General features: G+C 46.2%; 1 protein-coding gene across 2 annotated transcripts in view; it reads left to right on the top strand.

Annotated features, from left to right (window-relative positions):
- The window catches only part of RHBDF1 (rhomboid 5 homolog 1), a 249,279-nt gene that overhangs the window by 194,813 nt on the left and 36,152 nt on the right, over nucleotides 1-18,314 (top strand). For both annotated transcript variants that reach the window (XM_073647918.1, XM_073647919.1), the window contains one exon: nucleotides 528-622. In XM_073647918.1, the coding sequence (XP_073504019.1) occupies nucleotides 528-622 (95 nt within the window). The remainder of the gene's footprint in view (nucleotides 1-527; nucleotides 623-18,314) is intronic.

Here is an 18,314-nt window from a genome sequence, read left to right as displayed (position 1 = left end):
ACATGACATAGTCATATTTTACATGGTGACAAGACATGGAAAATTCATGGTGTTCCAAAATCTTTAAGCAGTGTCAAAGCGGTTTGGGCAAAAGTCATGGATCTTCACTTGAAAGTCACTTTATGGAAAGTCACTGTCTTCAAAATCACTGCTGGTCCAAGGCAAGCACATCAACCCCCCCCCCCCCATTGTTATCTAAACAGTACATCACCAGACGCATTTAGGTGGATTCCATCTTCTTCCCTGTATAATATACAGTAGTTGTGGCAAAACTGTGAGCTATGAAAGCTTGAACTCATTTTTTTTTCAATTAACCGTATTACTCGTATATATGTAAAACAATAGAGTCAAGATAAAACAACATGTGAAAATATTTGTATTGTTAAATGATAGTTGTTTAGGTTACCAATACACGCTCCTTACATTGCAGTGTGGGAATCCTTATTTGGTTTATTTGTAAGTTGGTTTAATAATAATTACAAAAAATTCTCGTGAGTAGTAAATGTCTGTATCATTGTTATTTGCAGGTCTGTACAAACAGCACAAATGGAAGCTATCCTAACCATCTTCACATGAATTGCGAAATAACAGGCAGGCCCTGTTGTATTGGAACAAAGGGAAAGTAAGCATGTTATATTATTAAATGTACCAGTTATTGAGAAAGAACATGGACATGGTAGGCTGACTGTACACAGCCTGAGGAAATAATTGAGTTGTAAAGTTGGTTATATTGCAGTGCAATGTTCTCCAAGGGTTACATCAAACCCATACTGGTTTGAGAATTATACATATATATGTAGGGTTTCACTCTCTCTGGCAGGCGTTAGGCATTAGGTCTTAGGTAGTGATAACACAAGCAATGCAGTTTTGCTCCAAACATGTGGTGTTTTATTGCTTTCCACAGGTTGCCCAGCACCAAAACCACAAAATCATAAACGTAAATCCATAGCCTTGTCCAGGCGCTAACTAAACAGAACAGACCCGGGCTACTCATACACGGCTGAGCTAGCCCCAGCTTGGTCACACAAAACAGCTATTGTCCATAGCAACCACTGATACTTGTAGTTCTCTGCACATGCCCTGTGCATTTAATCATGATCACATCAGTGTGGGCTCACCCAAACTGATTACATTCATTTCTCCCAGAGTAGATTTCATACACAGAAGAGGCATGAACCCACCAATTGCCTTGTCCTCTTCAGCCCGAGCTCCAGCAGCTTCCAGCTCTAAACAGAAGTGTTCAACTCTTGGCACAGTTCACACTGAACAGGCTGCAGCTTCCACCCGGTCTTCTGCAGCCCTCACAAACAGAATGCTTAGCGCAGTCTCCATGCTGAGAGAGACTCTGGGATGTCTCTCTCTCAGCTAGAGCTCATATTTTAGCTGATCACTCACTAGCAGCACACTCAATGTTATGATCTGCAACATAGGCTAAGGAAAGAAGGGGAGAGCTGTAGCGGGCTGCCTGTTCCTTGTGAACAGACCTGCCTTCGTCCTCGGCTAGTCTGAACGGAGACCTATAGAGAAAAGGAGGGGTCCCTAAAGAAACTAAGGACTGGGACAAAAATGGGACACCTCCTAACAGAAGTTGTTGCAGAGCAAAAGATAAACTGACAAAAAGTACTAGAGGTCCCAGAGGACCAAGCAAACTAGAGATAGATAGGCACAAAAGCACCTGGCTAGAGAGACAGTCAAAACAACACTGAAGTCCAGCAAAGCCAGAAGGGCGGAGCTGGAATATATAGGAAGATGGTCACGTGACCGCAAAACACAAGGTAGAAACAAAAGCAAACAGGAGGGTTCTAACACTCAACACTGCTTCATCCAGCAGGCTGACACTCTCTCAGGAGACTGACAATCTATGAAGCTACTGCTTGGTTCTTATCAAAACCCTACAGGCTTACCTAATTATATATATATATATATATATATATATATATATATATATATATATATATATATATATACATGGCACAAAACTAAAGTAATTTCAAATGGCAACTTTAGGGCTTTAAGAAACACTAAAAGAAATCAAGATTAAAAATGTGGTACTCAGTAAGGGTAATTTTTTTCAGACCAAGCAGTGGGAAAAAATTATGGAATCACCCTGTAAATTTTCATTTCCAAAACTAACACCTGCACTAATTAGATCTGCTCGTTAGTCTGCATCTAAAAAGGAGTGATCACACCTTGGAGAGCTGTTGCCCCAAGTGGACTGACATGAATCATGGCTCTAACACAAGAGATGTCAATTGAAACAAAGGAGAGGATTACCAAACTCTTAAAAGAAGGTAAACCATCATGCAATATTGTAAAAGATGTTGGTTGTTCACAGTCAGCTGTGTCTAAAATCTGGACCAAATGCAAACAACATGGGAAGGTTGTTAAAGGCAAACATACTGGTAGACCAAGGAAGACATCAAAGCGTCAAGACCGGAAACTTAAAGCAATATGTCTCCTAAACAGGAAATGCACAACAAAACAAATGAGGAACGAATGGGAGGAAACTGGAGTCAATGTCTGTGACCCAACTGTAAGAAACCGCCTAAAGGAAATGGGATTTACATACAGAAAAGCTAAACAAAAGCCATCATTAACACCTAAACATAAAAAAACAAGGTTACAATGGGCTAAGGAAAGGCAATCGTGGACTGTGGATGACTGGATGAAAGTCATATTCAATGATGAATCGCGACTCTGCATTGGGCAAGGTGATGATTCTGGAACTTTTGTTTGGTGCCGTTCCAATGAGATTTATAAAGATGACTGCATAAAAAGAACATGTAAATTTCCACAGTCATTGATGATATGGGGCTGCATGTCAGGTAAAGGCACTGGGGGGATGACTGTCATTACATCTTCAATAAATGCCCAAGTTTACAATGATATTTTGGACAGTTTTCCTATCCCATCAATTGAAAGGATGTTTGGGGATGATGACATCATTTTTCAAGATGATAATGCATCCTGCCATAGAGCAAAAACTGTGAGAACATTCCTTGAAAGAAGAGACATAAGGTCAATGTCATGGCCTGGAAATAGTCCGGATTTCAATCCAATTGAAAATCTTTGGTGGAAGTTGAAGAAAATGGTCCATGACAAGGCTCCAACCTGCAAAGCTGATCTCTCAACAGCAATCACAGAAAGTTGGAGCCAAATTGATGAAGAGTACTGTTAGTCACTCATTAAGTCCATGCCTCAGAGACTGCAAGCTGTCATTAAAGCCAGAGGTGGTGCAACAAAATACTAGTGATGTATTGGAGTGTTCTTTTGTGTGTGTGTTTTTCATGATTCCATAATTTTTTCCTCAGAATTGAGTGATTCCATAATTTTTTCCATCTGCTTCGTCTGAAAAAAATTACCCTTACTGAGTACCACATTTTTTATCTTGATTTCTTTTAGTGTTTCTTAAAGCCCTAAAGTTGGCATTTGAAATGACTTTAATGTTGTGCCATGTCTTTGTTCTGCTTTTGTTCAACAACATTAAATAACTGAATAAACATCCTCCGAGCCCGATGATTCCATAATCTTTGCCAGGGGTTGTATATTTGGACAGAGACAACATTTTTCTAATTTTGGTTCTAGACATTACCACAATGAATTTTAAACAAAACAATTCAGATGCAGTTGAAGTTCAGACTTTCAGCTTTCATTTGAGGGTATCCACATTAAAATTGGATGAAGAGTTTAGGAGTTTCAGCTCCTTAACATGTGCCACCCTGTTTTTAAAGGGACCAAAAGTAATTGGACAATTGACTCCAAGGCTATTTCATGGACAGGTGTGGGCAATCCCTTCATTATGTCATCCTCAATTAAGCAGATAAAAGGCCTGGAGTTGATTTGAGGTCTGGGGCTTGCATTTGGAAGGTTTTGCTGTGAAGTAAACATGCGGTCAAAGGAGCTCTCGATGCAGGTGAAACACGCCATCCTTAAGCTGCAAAAACAGAAAAAACCCATCCGAGAAATTGCTACAATATTAGGAGTGGCAAAATCTACAGTTTGGTACATCCTGAGAAAGAAAGAAAGCACTCATCAATGCAAAAAGACCTGGGCAACCACAGAAGACAACAGTGGTGGATGATCGTCGAATGATCTCCATGGTGAAGAGAAACCGCTTCACAACAGCCAACCAAGTGAACAACACTCTCCAGGAGGTAGGCGTATCAATATCCAAATCTACCATAAAGAGAAGACTGGATGAAAGTGAATACAGAGGGTTCACTGCACCGTGCAAGCCACTCATAAGCATCAAGAATAAAAAGGCTAGACTGCACTTTGCTAAAAAACATCTAAAAAAAGGCAGCACAGTTGTGGAAGAACATTCTTTGGACAGATGAAACCAAGATCAACCTCTACCAGAATGATGGAAAGACAAAAGTATGATGAAGGCGTGGTACAGCTCATGATCCAAAGCATACCACATCATCTGTAAAACACGGCGGAGGCAGTGTGATGGCTTGGGCATGCATGGCTGCCAGTGGCACTGGGTCACTAGTGTTTGTTGATGATGTGACACAGGACAGAAGCAGCCGAATTAATTCTAATGTATTCAGAGCCATACTGTGTGCTCAGATCCAGCCAAATGCAGCCAAACTGATTGGTCGTCTTTTCATACTACAGATGGACAATGACCCAAAACATAAAGCCAAAGCAACCCAGGAGTTTATTAAAGCAAAGAAGTGGAATATTCTTGAATGGCCAAGTCAGTCACCTGATCTCATCCCAATTGAGCATGCATTTCACTTGTTAAAGACTAAACTTCAGACAAAGGCCCACAAACAAACAGCAACTGAAAACCACCACAGTGAAGGCCTGGCAGAGCATCAAAAAGGAGGAAACACAGCGTCTGGTGATATCCATGAGTTGAAGACTTCAGTCAGTCATTGCCAACAAAGGGTTTTCAACCAAGTACTAGAAATGAACATTTTATTTACAATTATTTAATCTGTCCAATTACTTTTGGTCCCTTTAAAAATGGGGTGGCACATGTTAAAGAGCTGAAACTCCTAAAGCCTTCTTCCAATTTTAATGTGGATACCCTCAAATGAAAGCTGAAAGTCTGAACTTCAACTGCATCTGAATTGTTTTGTTTAAAATTCATTGTGGTAATGTCTAGAACCAAAATTAGAAAAATGTTGTCTCTGTTCAAATATATATGGAACTAACTGTATGTATACACATATACACTGCTCAAAAAAATAAAGGAAACACTCAAATAACATATCCTAGATCTGAATGAATGAAATATTCTGATTGAATACTTTGTTCTGTACAAAGTTGAATGTGCTGACAACAAAAACACATGGAAATCAAATTTATTAACCAATGGAGGCCTGGATTTGGAGTCGCCCTCAAAATTGAAGTGGTAAAACACACTACAGGCTGATCCAACTTTGATATAATGTCCTTAAAACAAGTCAAAATGAGGCTCAGTATTGTGTGTGGCCTCCACGTGCCTGTATGACCTCCCTACAATGCCTGGGCATGCTCCTGATGAGGTTGCGGATGGTCTCCTGTGGGATCTCCTCACTAGAGATGAGCGTTGTTCTACTCGAACTGTTCGCCAATCTCAAATTCGAGCTGTTTTGGGCGGTGTTCGAGCCGTTCGGCGAACACGAACAATTTGAGAAAAATTCGGCTGTTCGAGGTTATGTTCGATAACTGTTCGTGCACCAAAATCATAACTGGATTTTTTCTCAGTAATGATGAAAATTAATGTTAATACGCAGTTTGAGTGTACAGCGGGGTGGGGGGAGGGGCAGGGGATGGATCTCTGCAGGAACAATGAAGATCTCCATTTTTTTTTCTCTTTCCCGCATTTACAGTGGGGAGGTGCAATCTGTCAGCCTATCAGCAGCGCACACACGGAGCGAAGTGCTTTTTTTCACACAAGCAAGGGCATTTGTCATTGGCAGTGTATGTCACATGTCCTTGCCCTATAAGACCAAGCCATTTTCCCCGTCGCCACCATTTTCTCACTGCTGCAGCTGCGTGTTAGACGGCACCGCTGTTGCTGTGTGCGCTATACCTTGTTAATTTCAAGCCAATTTTCGCACAAATATACAGATAGCTTGGGAGTAGGGAATAGTTGTGATTGCAGTCCTTTTAAGGACTAGGTTACAGCATTTCCTACGACTTTTATCAGGCAGGTCTGTGCTCTTAAATAGATAGGTTGTGGGACTAAAGACTAATTGTAATTGGAGTCCTTTTCAGGACTAGGTTACATCAGTTCCTATCAGTTTTTGCCAGGCAGGTCTGTGCCAGTGCTGTGCAAGTTTTTTTCACAGCATTTGGCTGAATCTAGCAAAGCTAATCCTTTTTGGCCTATTGCAGAGTGTGTTAGTCAGTGGAGTAGCCTATCTGTGTTGCAAGATATACCACCTGTGTATAGAATACCAATTTTTTTACTGCACCTAGTGAAGTAAAATCTTTTGGGCATAGCATCATTCTATTAGTCCATCTATACTGACCTCCATCAGGTTGCAAACTGAATCTAATTTTTTTTCTGCATCTAGCTCTGAAAAAATATTTGGCCTTCTAGCAGTGTGTGGGACTTGTTCTATTAGTCCACCTATACTGACCTCCATCAGGTTGCAAAGTGAATATATTTTTTTCTGCATCTACCTCTGAAAAAATATTGGGCTTCTAGCTGTGTGTGGGACTTGTTGTATTAGTCCATCTATACTGACCTCCATCAGGTTGCAAACTGAATATATTTTTTTCTGCATCTACCTCTGAAAAAATATTGGGCTTCTAGCTGTGTGTGGGTCTTGTTCTATTAATCCATCTATACAGACCTCCATCAGGTTGCAAACTGAATATATTTTTTTCTGCATCTACCTCTGAAAAAATATTGGGCTTCTAGCTGTGTGTGGGTCTTGTTCTATTAATCCATCTATACTGACCTCCATCAGGTTGCAAACTGAATATAATTTTTTTCTGCATCTAGCTCTGAAAAAATATTCGGCCTTCTAGTAGTGTGTCGGACTTTCTCTATTAGTCCATATATACTGACCTCCATCAGGTTGCAAATTAAAAATAATTTTTATCTGCATCTACAGTACCTCTCAAAAAATATTTGGGCTTCTAGCTGTGTGTGGGACTTGTTGTATTAGTCCATCTATACTGACCTCCATCAGGTTGCAAACTGAATATATTTTTTTCTGCATCTACCTCTGAAAAAATATTGGGCTTCTAGCAGTGTGTGGGACTTGTTCTATTAGTCCACCTATACTGACCTCCATCAGGTTGCAAATTCAAAATAATTTTTTGTATGCATCTAGCTCTGAAAAAATATTTGGCCTTCTAGCAGTGTGTGGGACTTTCTCTGTTAGTCCATCTATACTGACCTCCATCAGGTTGCAAACTGAATCTAATTTTTTTCTGCATCTAGCTCTGAAAAAATATTTGGCCTTCTAGCAGTGTGTCGGACTTTCTCTATTAGTCCATCTATACTGACCTCCATCAGGTTGCAAATTAAAAATAATTTTTATCTGCATCTACAGTACCTCTGAAAAAATATTTGGGCTTCTAGCTGTGTGTGGGACTTGTTGTATTAGTCCATCTATACTGACCTCCATCAGGTTGCAAACTGAATATATTTTTTTCTGCATCTACCTCTGAAAAAATTTTGGGCTTCTAGCTGTGTGTGGGTCTTGTTCTATTAATCCATCTATACAGACCTCCATCAGGTTACAAACTGAATATAATTTTTTTCTGCATCTACCTCTGAAAAAATATTGGGCTTCTAGCTGTGTGTGGGACTTGTTGTATTAGTCCATCTATACTGACCTCCATCAGGTTGCAAACTGAATATATTTTTTTCTGCATCTACCTCTGAAAAAATATTGGGCTTCTAGCTGTGTGTGGGACTTGTTGTATTAGTCCATCTATACTGACCTCCATCAGGTTGCAAACTGAATATATTTTTTTCTGCATCTACCTCTGAAAAAATATTGGGCTTCTAGCTGTGTGTGGGACTTGTTGTATTAGTCCATCTATACTGACCTCCATCAGGTTGCAAATTGAATATAATTTTTTTCTGCATCTAACCCAGCCAATAGTTTTGGCCTAATACCACAGTTTGGCCACTCAGCTCTGCTCGGTTACCATCCATTGTTTTTTTGTGCAAACAACTCCAGAGTTGTGAATTAGTTAACCACCAAAATGAGTGGAAAAAGGCCTGCTGCTGGTGGAAAGGGGAATAGGCGTGTTGGGAAGGGGAAAAAAGGTTGTGTCCGTGGGGTAGGTGTTAAAGCAACAGTAACATCTGCAGAAGAAAGACCATCTTCCAGCCAAACTAAAATGTCTACTTCTTTTAGCGGACAATGTGATAAGATCCCTTTCTTATGGCCACGCCAATCGCTACAAATTCCAGATGAGGCACAAAAACAGCAGGTGCTTCAACAGATATCAAGTGCTCCTTTAAGTGGGCTCTCCTCCACATCAACTTCAACATCACAAATACTCCAGTCCTCAAAGGTGTCACCCAAATCGCACTTGCTTCCTCACAGCTCCCAAATCTCCAGCTACCCGTCTGAGTATGAGGTAGAACAGATGGTTGAGTCTGCAGAGCTGTTTACTCATACTATAGCCTGGGAATCAGAGGTCGACTCCAGCGCTTCTGTGAATCCAGACGAGGAAATGATCTGCACTGATGCCCAGAATCTTTATGAGTCGGATCCAGGACCAGACGCAGAAGGTTCTGACCATAATGTAGACCCTCACTCCCAAACTGTAACTCCTGTTGGTGGAGACAATGAGGAAGACGATGATAAGACTCAAATACCTGATTGGAGCGACAACTTTAGTTTTTTGTCAGGGCAGGAACAGGTTGGCTCTGAGGACGACGGGTGTGATAACACACAGGGTGATGATGATGAGGTTGGAGATCCCACTTACTGTCAACCCACAGTCAGCCAAGAGATGAGGTCAGCAGAGGAGGTGGAGGAAGATGCTAGTGACGACGAGGTCAGGTTACGCCTTCCTGGACAGAGACATAGTACTGGAAGCACGTCAACAACTGCATCCTCAAACACAACTCTGCCTCTCACCACAAGTCGTGGTGGCTCTTCAGGTCGCATGGGTGCTAAGCCTTGCATAGCCTGGGCATTTTTTCAGATCGATAAAGATGACCCAACTCGTGTTATCTGTAACATTTGTCAGCAAAAGCTAAGTAGAGGCCAAAAAATACATAGTTTGAGTACTTCATGCATGAACCGGCACATGGACATGAAGCATAAGTTGCAGTGGGAAGCTCAGTGTGCTACAATGCGGCCTAGCCGGCCGGGCCAACCACCGTCTGCCATATCTTGTGCATCCGCGGCCTCTTCATCCTCTGTGACTGGGAGGACAGCAGTCACACCTGTTTTGGGGCGCAGACCTGCCACCTCTTTACCCGCAACAGCCAGCGTGATTGGCAGGTCATCATTTTCTTTGGAGGTGGGAACACCAGCTGGTGTTGAGCGCTGTCCGACATCGATAGCACCACCTTTGGATCAAGGCAACCTAACATGTCCGCCTGCATCTTCCTCACAGACCGGCAGTTTGCCGGGGACACCCTTATCAACCCCGTCTAAGCACAATAGCCAGCCCTCGGTCCCTCAGATGTGGACAAGTAAAAGACCATTTCCTCCTAGCCATGAGAAAGCTAAGAGGTTGAATTTCACCATCTGCAAGCTCTTGGCTACAGAAATGCTGCCTTTCCGCCTGGTGGACACAGAGGATTTTCGAGACCTTATGTCCGTCGCAGTGCCCCAGTACCAGATGCCCAGTCGGCACTACTTCTCAAAGAAAGGTGTGCCTGCGCTCCACCAGCATGTCGCACACAACATCACCGCTTCTTTGAGAAACTCTGTGTGTGACAGGGTGCATTTCACCACAGACACTTGGACGAGTAGGCATGGACAGGGGCGTTACATGTCGCTGACTGGGCACTGGGTAACTATGGTGACAGCAGGACAAGGGGCTGCTGTCCAAGTCTTGCCATCCCCACGAGTTGTGCGTCAATCCTCTTTATGTCAAAGTTCCTCCACTGCTTCTGCCTCCTCAACCTCCTCTCGGTCTTCCACCTGCACCCAAAGCCTGTCTGGTCATGCCACAAGCTTTCTAACTGCGCAGAAGGGATCCTGCACACCTCCTTACTATGCTGGCAGTAGGGCTCAACGTCATCAGGCGGTTTTTACTTTGAAATGTCTGGGAAATGTGAGTCACACAGCTGAGGAGTTGTGGTCAGCTCTGGAGAACCAATTTCATGAATGGCTGTCTCCACTGGACCTGAAACCAGGGAAGGCCGTGTGCGACAATGCTGCAAATCTGGGTGCGGCCCTTCGCCGGGGCAATGTCACACACGTGCCTTGTATGGCTCACGTGTTGAACCTGGTTGTCCAGCAATTTTTAGCCCACTATCCCAGACTAGATGGCCTTCTGCAGAGGGCACGGTCGCTGTGTGCTCACTTCCGCCGTTCGCATCCCGCAGCTCAGCGACTTACATCTCTACAGAAGTCGTTGGGCCTGCCACTTCACCGGCTAAAATGCGATGTGCCTACCCGGTGGAATTCAACTCTGCACATGTTGCAGCGACTGTGGCAGCACCGACAAGCCCTGGTGCAATACGTTCTGACGTATAGCCTGGGCCAACGAGATTCAGAGGTGGGGCAAATCACGCTGGAGGAGTGGTCTCAGATCAGGGACCTATGCACCCTTCTGCACAGTTTTGAAATGGCGACGAAGATGTTTAGTGCTGACGATGCCATTATCAGCATGACTATTCCGGTGATTTACATGCTGGAGCACATGTTAAACAGAATTCGGAGTCAGGTGGTGGCACAAGAGGAGGTGGAGGAAGTAGAGGAGGAGGAGTTGTATGCGGAAGGGCTAACATCTGCAAGGTCCAGACGGTCGGCAGCACCAAGGCGGCAGGCATGTGAGGGTGGGGGAGATGGTTTTACCAGGGCGCATGGTAGCAGCCAAACTAGTGAGGAAGGTGCAGGAGCCCAGGAAGAAGTGGAGGACGAACTGATGGAAGACTCATCAGATGAGGGAGACCTTGATCACATTTCTGTTGTGCGAGGTTGGGGGGAGAGGACAGAGGAAGGAAGCATGATTGTTACCTCGCCACCAACACAACAGGGACTTGCTGCTCCTGGATGCGCAACACACATGAGTGCCTTCTTGCTGCACTACCTGCAACATGACCCTCGAATTGTGAGAATTAGAAATAATCCTGACTACTGGGTTGCCACACTGTTAGATCCCCGGTACAAAAGTAAATTTGCAGAAATTATTCCTGCCATAGAAAGGGATGCACGCATGCAGGAGTATCAGCAGAGACTGTTGCAGAATCTTACATGTGCTTTTCCACAAAATACCAGTGGTGCACGTAGTGAATCTCACAGTTCCAACTTGCCAACCGTGGGACCGTCAAGTGTTCAGCACTCAAACCGTAACAGAACCACAGTATCTGCTGGTAACATCAATTTTGCGGAATCATTTCACCACTTTTTTAGCCCATCCTTTGCAAGGCCACAGGAGACAAGAAGTCTGACACATAGTCAACGCCTAGAGACGATGGTACAGGAGTATCTCCAAGTAAACATTGAAGCCATGACTGTCACTGGACCCTTGCTCTTTTTGGGCTTCCAATCAGGATAAATGGCCGGAGCTAGCCACTTACGCCTTGGAGATCTTGTCATGCCCCGCAGCCAGCGTTCTGTCTGAACGTGTGTTCAGCGCTGCTGGTGGTGTGCTGACAGATAAGCGCACGCGGCTCTCCACTGATAATGTAGACAGACTCACGTTCATAAAGATGAACAAATCATGGATCCGAAACGACTTTTCTACTCCTGTGTCATCCTGGGGAGAGTAAAAGCTTGATGATTGGTTAAAATCACCCTACCAACCGTTTTAAGCTTTCAAATTACTAATCATGTTTATCTGCATCTTGACTGGAAAATAATTTGGGCTTTGTAGCAGTGTGCAGCACTGATCCTATTAGGCCATCTATACTAAGCTCCACCAGATTTAAAATTAATAATAATTTTTAGCTGCATCTAGCCCGGAAAATAATTTTGGGGCTCCGAGATGCACAAGACACATAAGTGCCTTCTTGCTGCACTACCTGCAACATGACCCTCATATTGTCAGAATTCGAAGTAATCATGACTACTGGGTTGCCACACTCTTAGATCCCCCAAACTTTTCGATCAACCTTTTCATTTTAATAAAGACCAAAAAAATGGTCATTTTTGAAATTATAAGCATTAGCAGGTTGTTAGAAACTGAAATCAAACAGTTTTCAACTCAAAACTTTATTCTAGGTGATGCTACATTTTCACATAGGACCCCTTGTTCAAAAGGAGCTTCTGAACTCTCTCGTCCATTGAATTTGTCAGGTTTTGGATGGTTTCTGCTTCAATTGTTTTGCATGAGGACAGAATACCCTCCCAGAGCTGTTGCTTAGATGTGAACTGCCTCCCGCCATCATAGACACTCCTTTTAATGATGCTCCAAAGGTTCTGAATGGGGTAGAGGTCAGGGGAGCATGGGGGTCACACCATAAGTTTGTCCCCTTTTATGCCCATATCAGCCAGAGATGCAGATGTTTTATGTGCAGCATGAGATGGTGCATTATCATGCAGAAAAATGATCTTGCTGTGAAATACACGGTTCTTCTTCTTGAACCATGGCAGGAAGTGCTGTTTGAGAAAATCCACATACATTATGGAGTTCATCTTTAGCGCCTTCAGGGATCCTAAAGGGGCCGACAATCTCTCTCCCCATGATTCCAGCCCAAAACATTACTCCACCTCCTCCTTGTTGGCGCTGTAGCCGTGTTTGCGTGGGGTGTCCATCAACCAGCCATCCTCCACTCCATCCATCTGGACCATCGAGCGCTGCACGGCACTCATCCGTGAACAAAACAGTTTTGAAATCAGTCTTCATGTAATGTTTGGCCCACTGGAGCCGTTTCTGCTTGTGTGAAGTGGATAGAGGAGGTCGACAGGATGGCGTATGCACAGCTGCAAACCTCTGAAGGACCCTGCATCTTGTTGTTCGGGGGACGTTGGAGGCACAAGCAGCTTCAAAAACTTGTCTGCTGCTATGACAAGGCTTTTTTGCCGCTGCTCTTTCAACCTGACGTAATTGCCTGTAGGAAAGAGTCCTCAATTTGCCCTTATCAGCACGCACACGTGTGTACTGTGAATCAGCTACATACTTCTTGATTGCCAAGACACTTCATCCTGATCATCGCACAATGTTGATTGTAGTCATGCCTTGACCTAAACACTCCACAATTTGTTGCTTCTCAGCAGCCGACACATCCTTTTTCTTTCCCATTTTGGCAGAAAATGTAGGCTGCTTAATAATGTGAGAGAGCCTTCTTAAGTAGTCTTGCCTTTCATTGGACACACCTGCCAAACTAATTAGCACAGGTGTCTGCAATTGCTTACAGTGATATAAAGAGCCCTGACACACATCACCATCAATGAGTTTAACTGACAAACAAACAAATTCTTCCCTTATCACTCCTAAACACTTTTTGCATAATAATTTGGAACGCAGTGTACATGTGCTTTTCCACAAAACGCCAGTGGTTCACGTAGTGAATCTTACAGTTCTAACTTGCCAACCGTGGTCTGTATGGAATTGTTCAATAAAGGGCCCAAAATTAAGATAACATAGATGGGAGAGGTCTCTATGAATAGGAATTCCTAAGTATTTGATACCCTGTGAGGGCCAGGCAAAGGGAAAGTTGGACTGGATGGAATCCTATATGGATTTAGGGAGGGAGACATCGAGGGCCTCAGACTTCGCTGCATTGATTTTAAAATTTTACCATGTAACAAAGTGATCTATTTCAGCCATAACAGCAGGGATGGATATATGTGATTGAGTGATATATACTAGGACATCATCAGCAAATAGAGAGCACTTGTACTCGGTGCCTCCCACCTCAATCCACCTAATATTGGGGTTATGGCGAATTGATGAGAGCAGGTGCTCCGTCACTAGGATGTATAAGAGAGGGGACAGAGGACATCCCTGCCTTGTCCCATTGGTGATTGTGAAAGGTGATGAAAATGTTCTGTTGCACCCCCTGGGCCTTGGGACACCCGGAGCCGGACCCTTTTTGGTGGATGCTGGTGGTTGTAGTCTTCGTGGCGGCGACCCGGTTCCGTGGCTCAGGGCGGTCAAACCAGTGGCGGAACTATTTATGTGGTTTTGATGTTTAAATGTCCGACTACGCCACCCGTGGATTGCGGTCAGAGTGAACCGCCGCTACAGGGCAGACCGCTGAGGCTGGTGTTGTGGGTGCAGCAGAGCGTAGCATAACTCCCCACGGGAAGAGTATAGCCTCAGGGCAGTGTATGCGGAGGATGGGGGTGATGGTGCAGGGCAGCAGCAGTAACGACACGGAGTCAGTGATGCAGTCCAGGGCCTTTACTCACAGTTCTTATTATCCAGACCACGTCTGCGGGTAACGGCTGCCCACGTCGTACTGTGCTCACCAGGTGAGGGGCTCAGACAACTCCCAGATAACTTCACAGGACCCCCTTTGTGTGTCCTTTGTCTGGCTTTTCTTACCAACACTTCTGTCCGGCTGCCTCGGGCCTCCTCTTGGTAAACTTGGCGCCAGTTTCCCTGACCCTATGTGGTGCCTTCCTAGCGGGTGTAGCGAGGGGCTGCGCCACATAAAATGTCAGAGCCTCCGGTTTCTAGCTGAGGGTCGTTTCCTGCCTCCACTACTTCGGGGACCAGTCTCCCCCTTTGGCCTGACCCCTCCACGCAGGTGGATTCGGGCGTGGGGTGGCGACTCGCCCGTCCGCACCCCTGGGATCCCTTCATTCCTCATTCCTGGAGCCTTCTCCGCTCCTCTTCCTTCCTTCTCCCTCTTCCAGGCCTGGGCCTCTGTTACTAGGCCCGCCTCCGGAGCAGAGCTCATGCAGAGCCCCTGCTCCCTGCCACTTCTGCTCAGACTTCTCTGCACTGAACTAAGATGGTGCCCACCTTTTATACTCCCTTCTCAATGCACCCAGGAACTGCTTCCTCCCTGCTCCTGCACTGCAGGGTTCCCCTTCCTCAGTGTTCCCTCCCCCCACTCCAGCCAGGGACAGGGACTGTCGTGCCCATCTCAGGGGCGTATTGGTCGCCCTGCCCCACGGCAATGTGGTGTAATGCATGCAGGTGTCGGGTCCTGATCCACACTCCATCCTTACCTGAGAGTGAGATATCACACCTCTGGGTGAGGTGCAATACGTCTGTAGCAACCGAGCCCTCAGGGTGCTACAGTTCCATTTATCTTCAGCCTAGGTGACGTATTGCGATACAGGGCCGTGATTTTGGCTATAAAAGGGTCCCCTAGACCCCTACCCCAACTTTTTAAGAGAATCATATATGGCGTGCCAGGAGACTCTATGGAATGCTTTCTCAGCATCCAACGAGAGTATCTAATTACAAATTTTTAACTGCATCTAGCCCAGGAAATACTTTGTGCCTAGTAGCAGTGTCTGCTAGTCAGCGGATTATCCCGGCTGTTAAGCAAGCTACACCACCTGTAGTTTAGACACTTAATTTTTTCAAAGGAAATGCTTCGGGACCACGGGATACTCAGTGAAGAGCATCAGGAGGCACCCCAAGGCATAGGGGCTGGGACTGGCAGTAGGATGCCTTGCGGTGGACAGCCGAGCTCGATCCTTATAAAAGCTTTTTAACTGCAGCAGCTTTAGTGGACGCTACTGGAGCTGGAATTACCGCGGCTTCTGGCATGAGACTTGCCCTCCAATAGATCCTTGTAAATGGATTTAAAGTGTATTCATTCAAATTAGAGAGACAATTTAAATTAAAAAGCTTAGAGCTGCCTCCACCACAGGGGGGCTCGCTCGACCCACCAGCGGACAGGCACCAGTATTGGGAGAGGGGGGCTGGCCGTCAGGGTTCACCGCGGCTCTGGCACAAACCCGGCGACACGGAGGTGGCACGGGCAGGAGCGGACTGGCCGTGTCGGCTTCTCACTTTTTGGATTTTAGAAGGGCATGACATGCCTATATCTGTGTCTCCCCCTCCTTTTACTCCTCCACCTCTTTTATTTTCGCATGACTATATGTACTTGTCACTTTTCCATGTGTTAGTTATGTCTTCTGAGCAGTTTGTCAGCTTTTGGACACCTTTGAAGGTGTTTTCTATGTGTTTCTATGTGTTTTTGTTTGCCTGCCATTGGTTTTAACGGTGTTCGAAGGTGTTCGACGAACAGTTCGGCGAACACACGGGTGTTCGACGAACCGAACCGAACTCGAACACTACGGGGGTGGCTCAACACTACTCCTCACAGACCTGGACTAAAGCATCCGCCAACTCCTGTAAAGTCTGTGGTGCAACGTGACGTTGGTGGATGGAGCGAGACATGATGTCCCAGATGTGCTCAATCAGATTCAGGTCTGAGGAACAGGCGAGCCAGTCCATAGCTTCAATGCCTTCATCTTGCAGGAACTGCTGACACACTCCAGCCACATGAGGTCTGGCATTGTCCTGCATTAGGAGGAACCCAGGGCCAACCGCACCAGCATATGGTCTCATAAGGGGTCTGAGGATCTCATCTCGGTACCTAATGGCAGTCAGGCTACCTCTGGAGAGCACATGGAGGGCTGTGTGGCCCTCCAAAGAAATGCCACTTCACACCAATACTGACCCACTGCCAAACTGGTCATGCTGAAGGATGTTGCAGGCAGCAGATCACTCTCCACGGCATCTCCAGACTCTGTCACGTCTGTCACTGTTACGGATCCGGGTGGTGGAACCTCTGTGCTGCGGTGCAAGGAGGGGCGTAACTAGGTATCAACTCGGACTGACCAAGGTCGTACGGCGGCTCAATCGACTCCGTGACCAAGTAAGGACCGAGCAGAGGGAACAGGTGCTACTCTGGGCCAGACCTTGTATGAGAGCAGGTGACTCCCACGGGTCAGAAGGCAGGGACTGACCGGTACAGCAGATGAGCACGGCAGGCAACTGGTAGGAGCCTCCAGGTAGACTAACAGATAGGCACGGCAGGTTACTGGTACGTTCTCCGGGAAGGCAGGCAAGCCAGGCCCATAGACAGACTGGCGGATTTGGATCGTAGGTAGACTATCGGGCAGGAGAGTACACTTGGCAGGCGGAGACAGGGAGTCAGGCTGGCGGGCTGGACTGGATGTCAGGCTGGCGGGCTGGACTGGATGTCAGGCTGGCGGGCTGGACTGGTAGTCAGGCTGGCAGACTGGACTGGTAGTCAGGCTGGCGGACTGGACTGGTAGTCAGGCTGGCGGACTGGACTGGTAGTCAGGCTGGCGGACTGGACTGGTAGTCAGGCTGGCGGACTGGACTGGTAGTCAGGCTGGTGGACTGGACTGGTAGTCAGGCTAGCAGCGGGACCTGAGGGCTGAAGCAGAGTTTAGGACACAAAGCTACAACCTTGCACGGGCACCTCCATTTTGGAGGAGGTGCCTTTTATGAGAGGTCCTCCGGCCATTGGCTGGGGACTCCTTAGGACGGCGTGCGCGGCCCCTATAAGAGGGGGTGAGCGCGCGCGCCCTAAGCACAGAGCCCGGGAAGCTGCACGCGCCGGCAGCAGCATGAGCGCCGGGGGACGCCAGGCGGGGAGCGTGGCGCTAAGAGGGACGGCGTCTCTGCCTGTCGGGGCAGAGACCCCGATACTACAGTACCCCCCCTTTACGCCCCCTCTTTTTTAGGCCGGAAAGAATTTTTTTAAGGAGAAGCGGGGCGTGGATGTTCTCCCTGGGTTCCCAAGTTCTCTCCTCTGGGCCAAACCCCTTCCTATCCACCAGAAAAAAGGTTTTTCCTCTTACCCTTTTGGTGGCCAGAATGTTCTCTACCTCACAGACGTCCTCAGCGGAGACCGGAGCTGGGGAGGTACCTGGATTTTCGGAAAAAGAATTAAGCACAACTGGTTTGAGGAGAGATACGTGGAAGGAGTTGGGAATCCATAAGGTGGCCGGGAGTTTTAACTTGTAGGCTCCTGGGTTGATTTGCTTGAGGACTTCAAATGGACCGATGAACCGTGGACCCAACTTATAGGAGGGTATTTTGAGGCGAACATGTTTGGAGGAGAGCCAAACCTTGTCCCCCGGACGGAATTGAGGCGGATCCAGACATCTCTTATCAGCATGTGTCTTCATCCACTCGGAGGATTGAAGAAGTGCGGACCTAGTGTCTTCCCAAATGGTGGAAAATTCGCTGACCAGAGACTCCGCGGCAGGGTTGTCCACTGAAGCGGAAACGGGAAACGGAATCCGGGGATGTTGACCGTAGACCACAAAGAA

This window comes from Phyllobates terribilis, unplaced genomic scaffold (assembly GCF_046119375.1).
Source record: "Phyllobates terribilis strain yellow unplaced genomic scaffold, ASM4611937v1 Scaffold_9__5_contigs__length_417890890, whole genome shotgun sequence".
NCBI classification, from domain to species: Eukaryota; Metazoa; Chordata; class Amphibia; order Anura; family Dendrobatidae; genus Phyllobates; species Phyllobates terribilis.
This window is presented reverse-complemented; position numbering and strand designations above follow the sequence as displayed.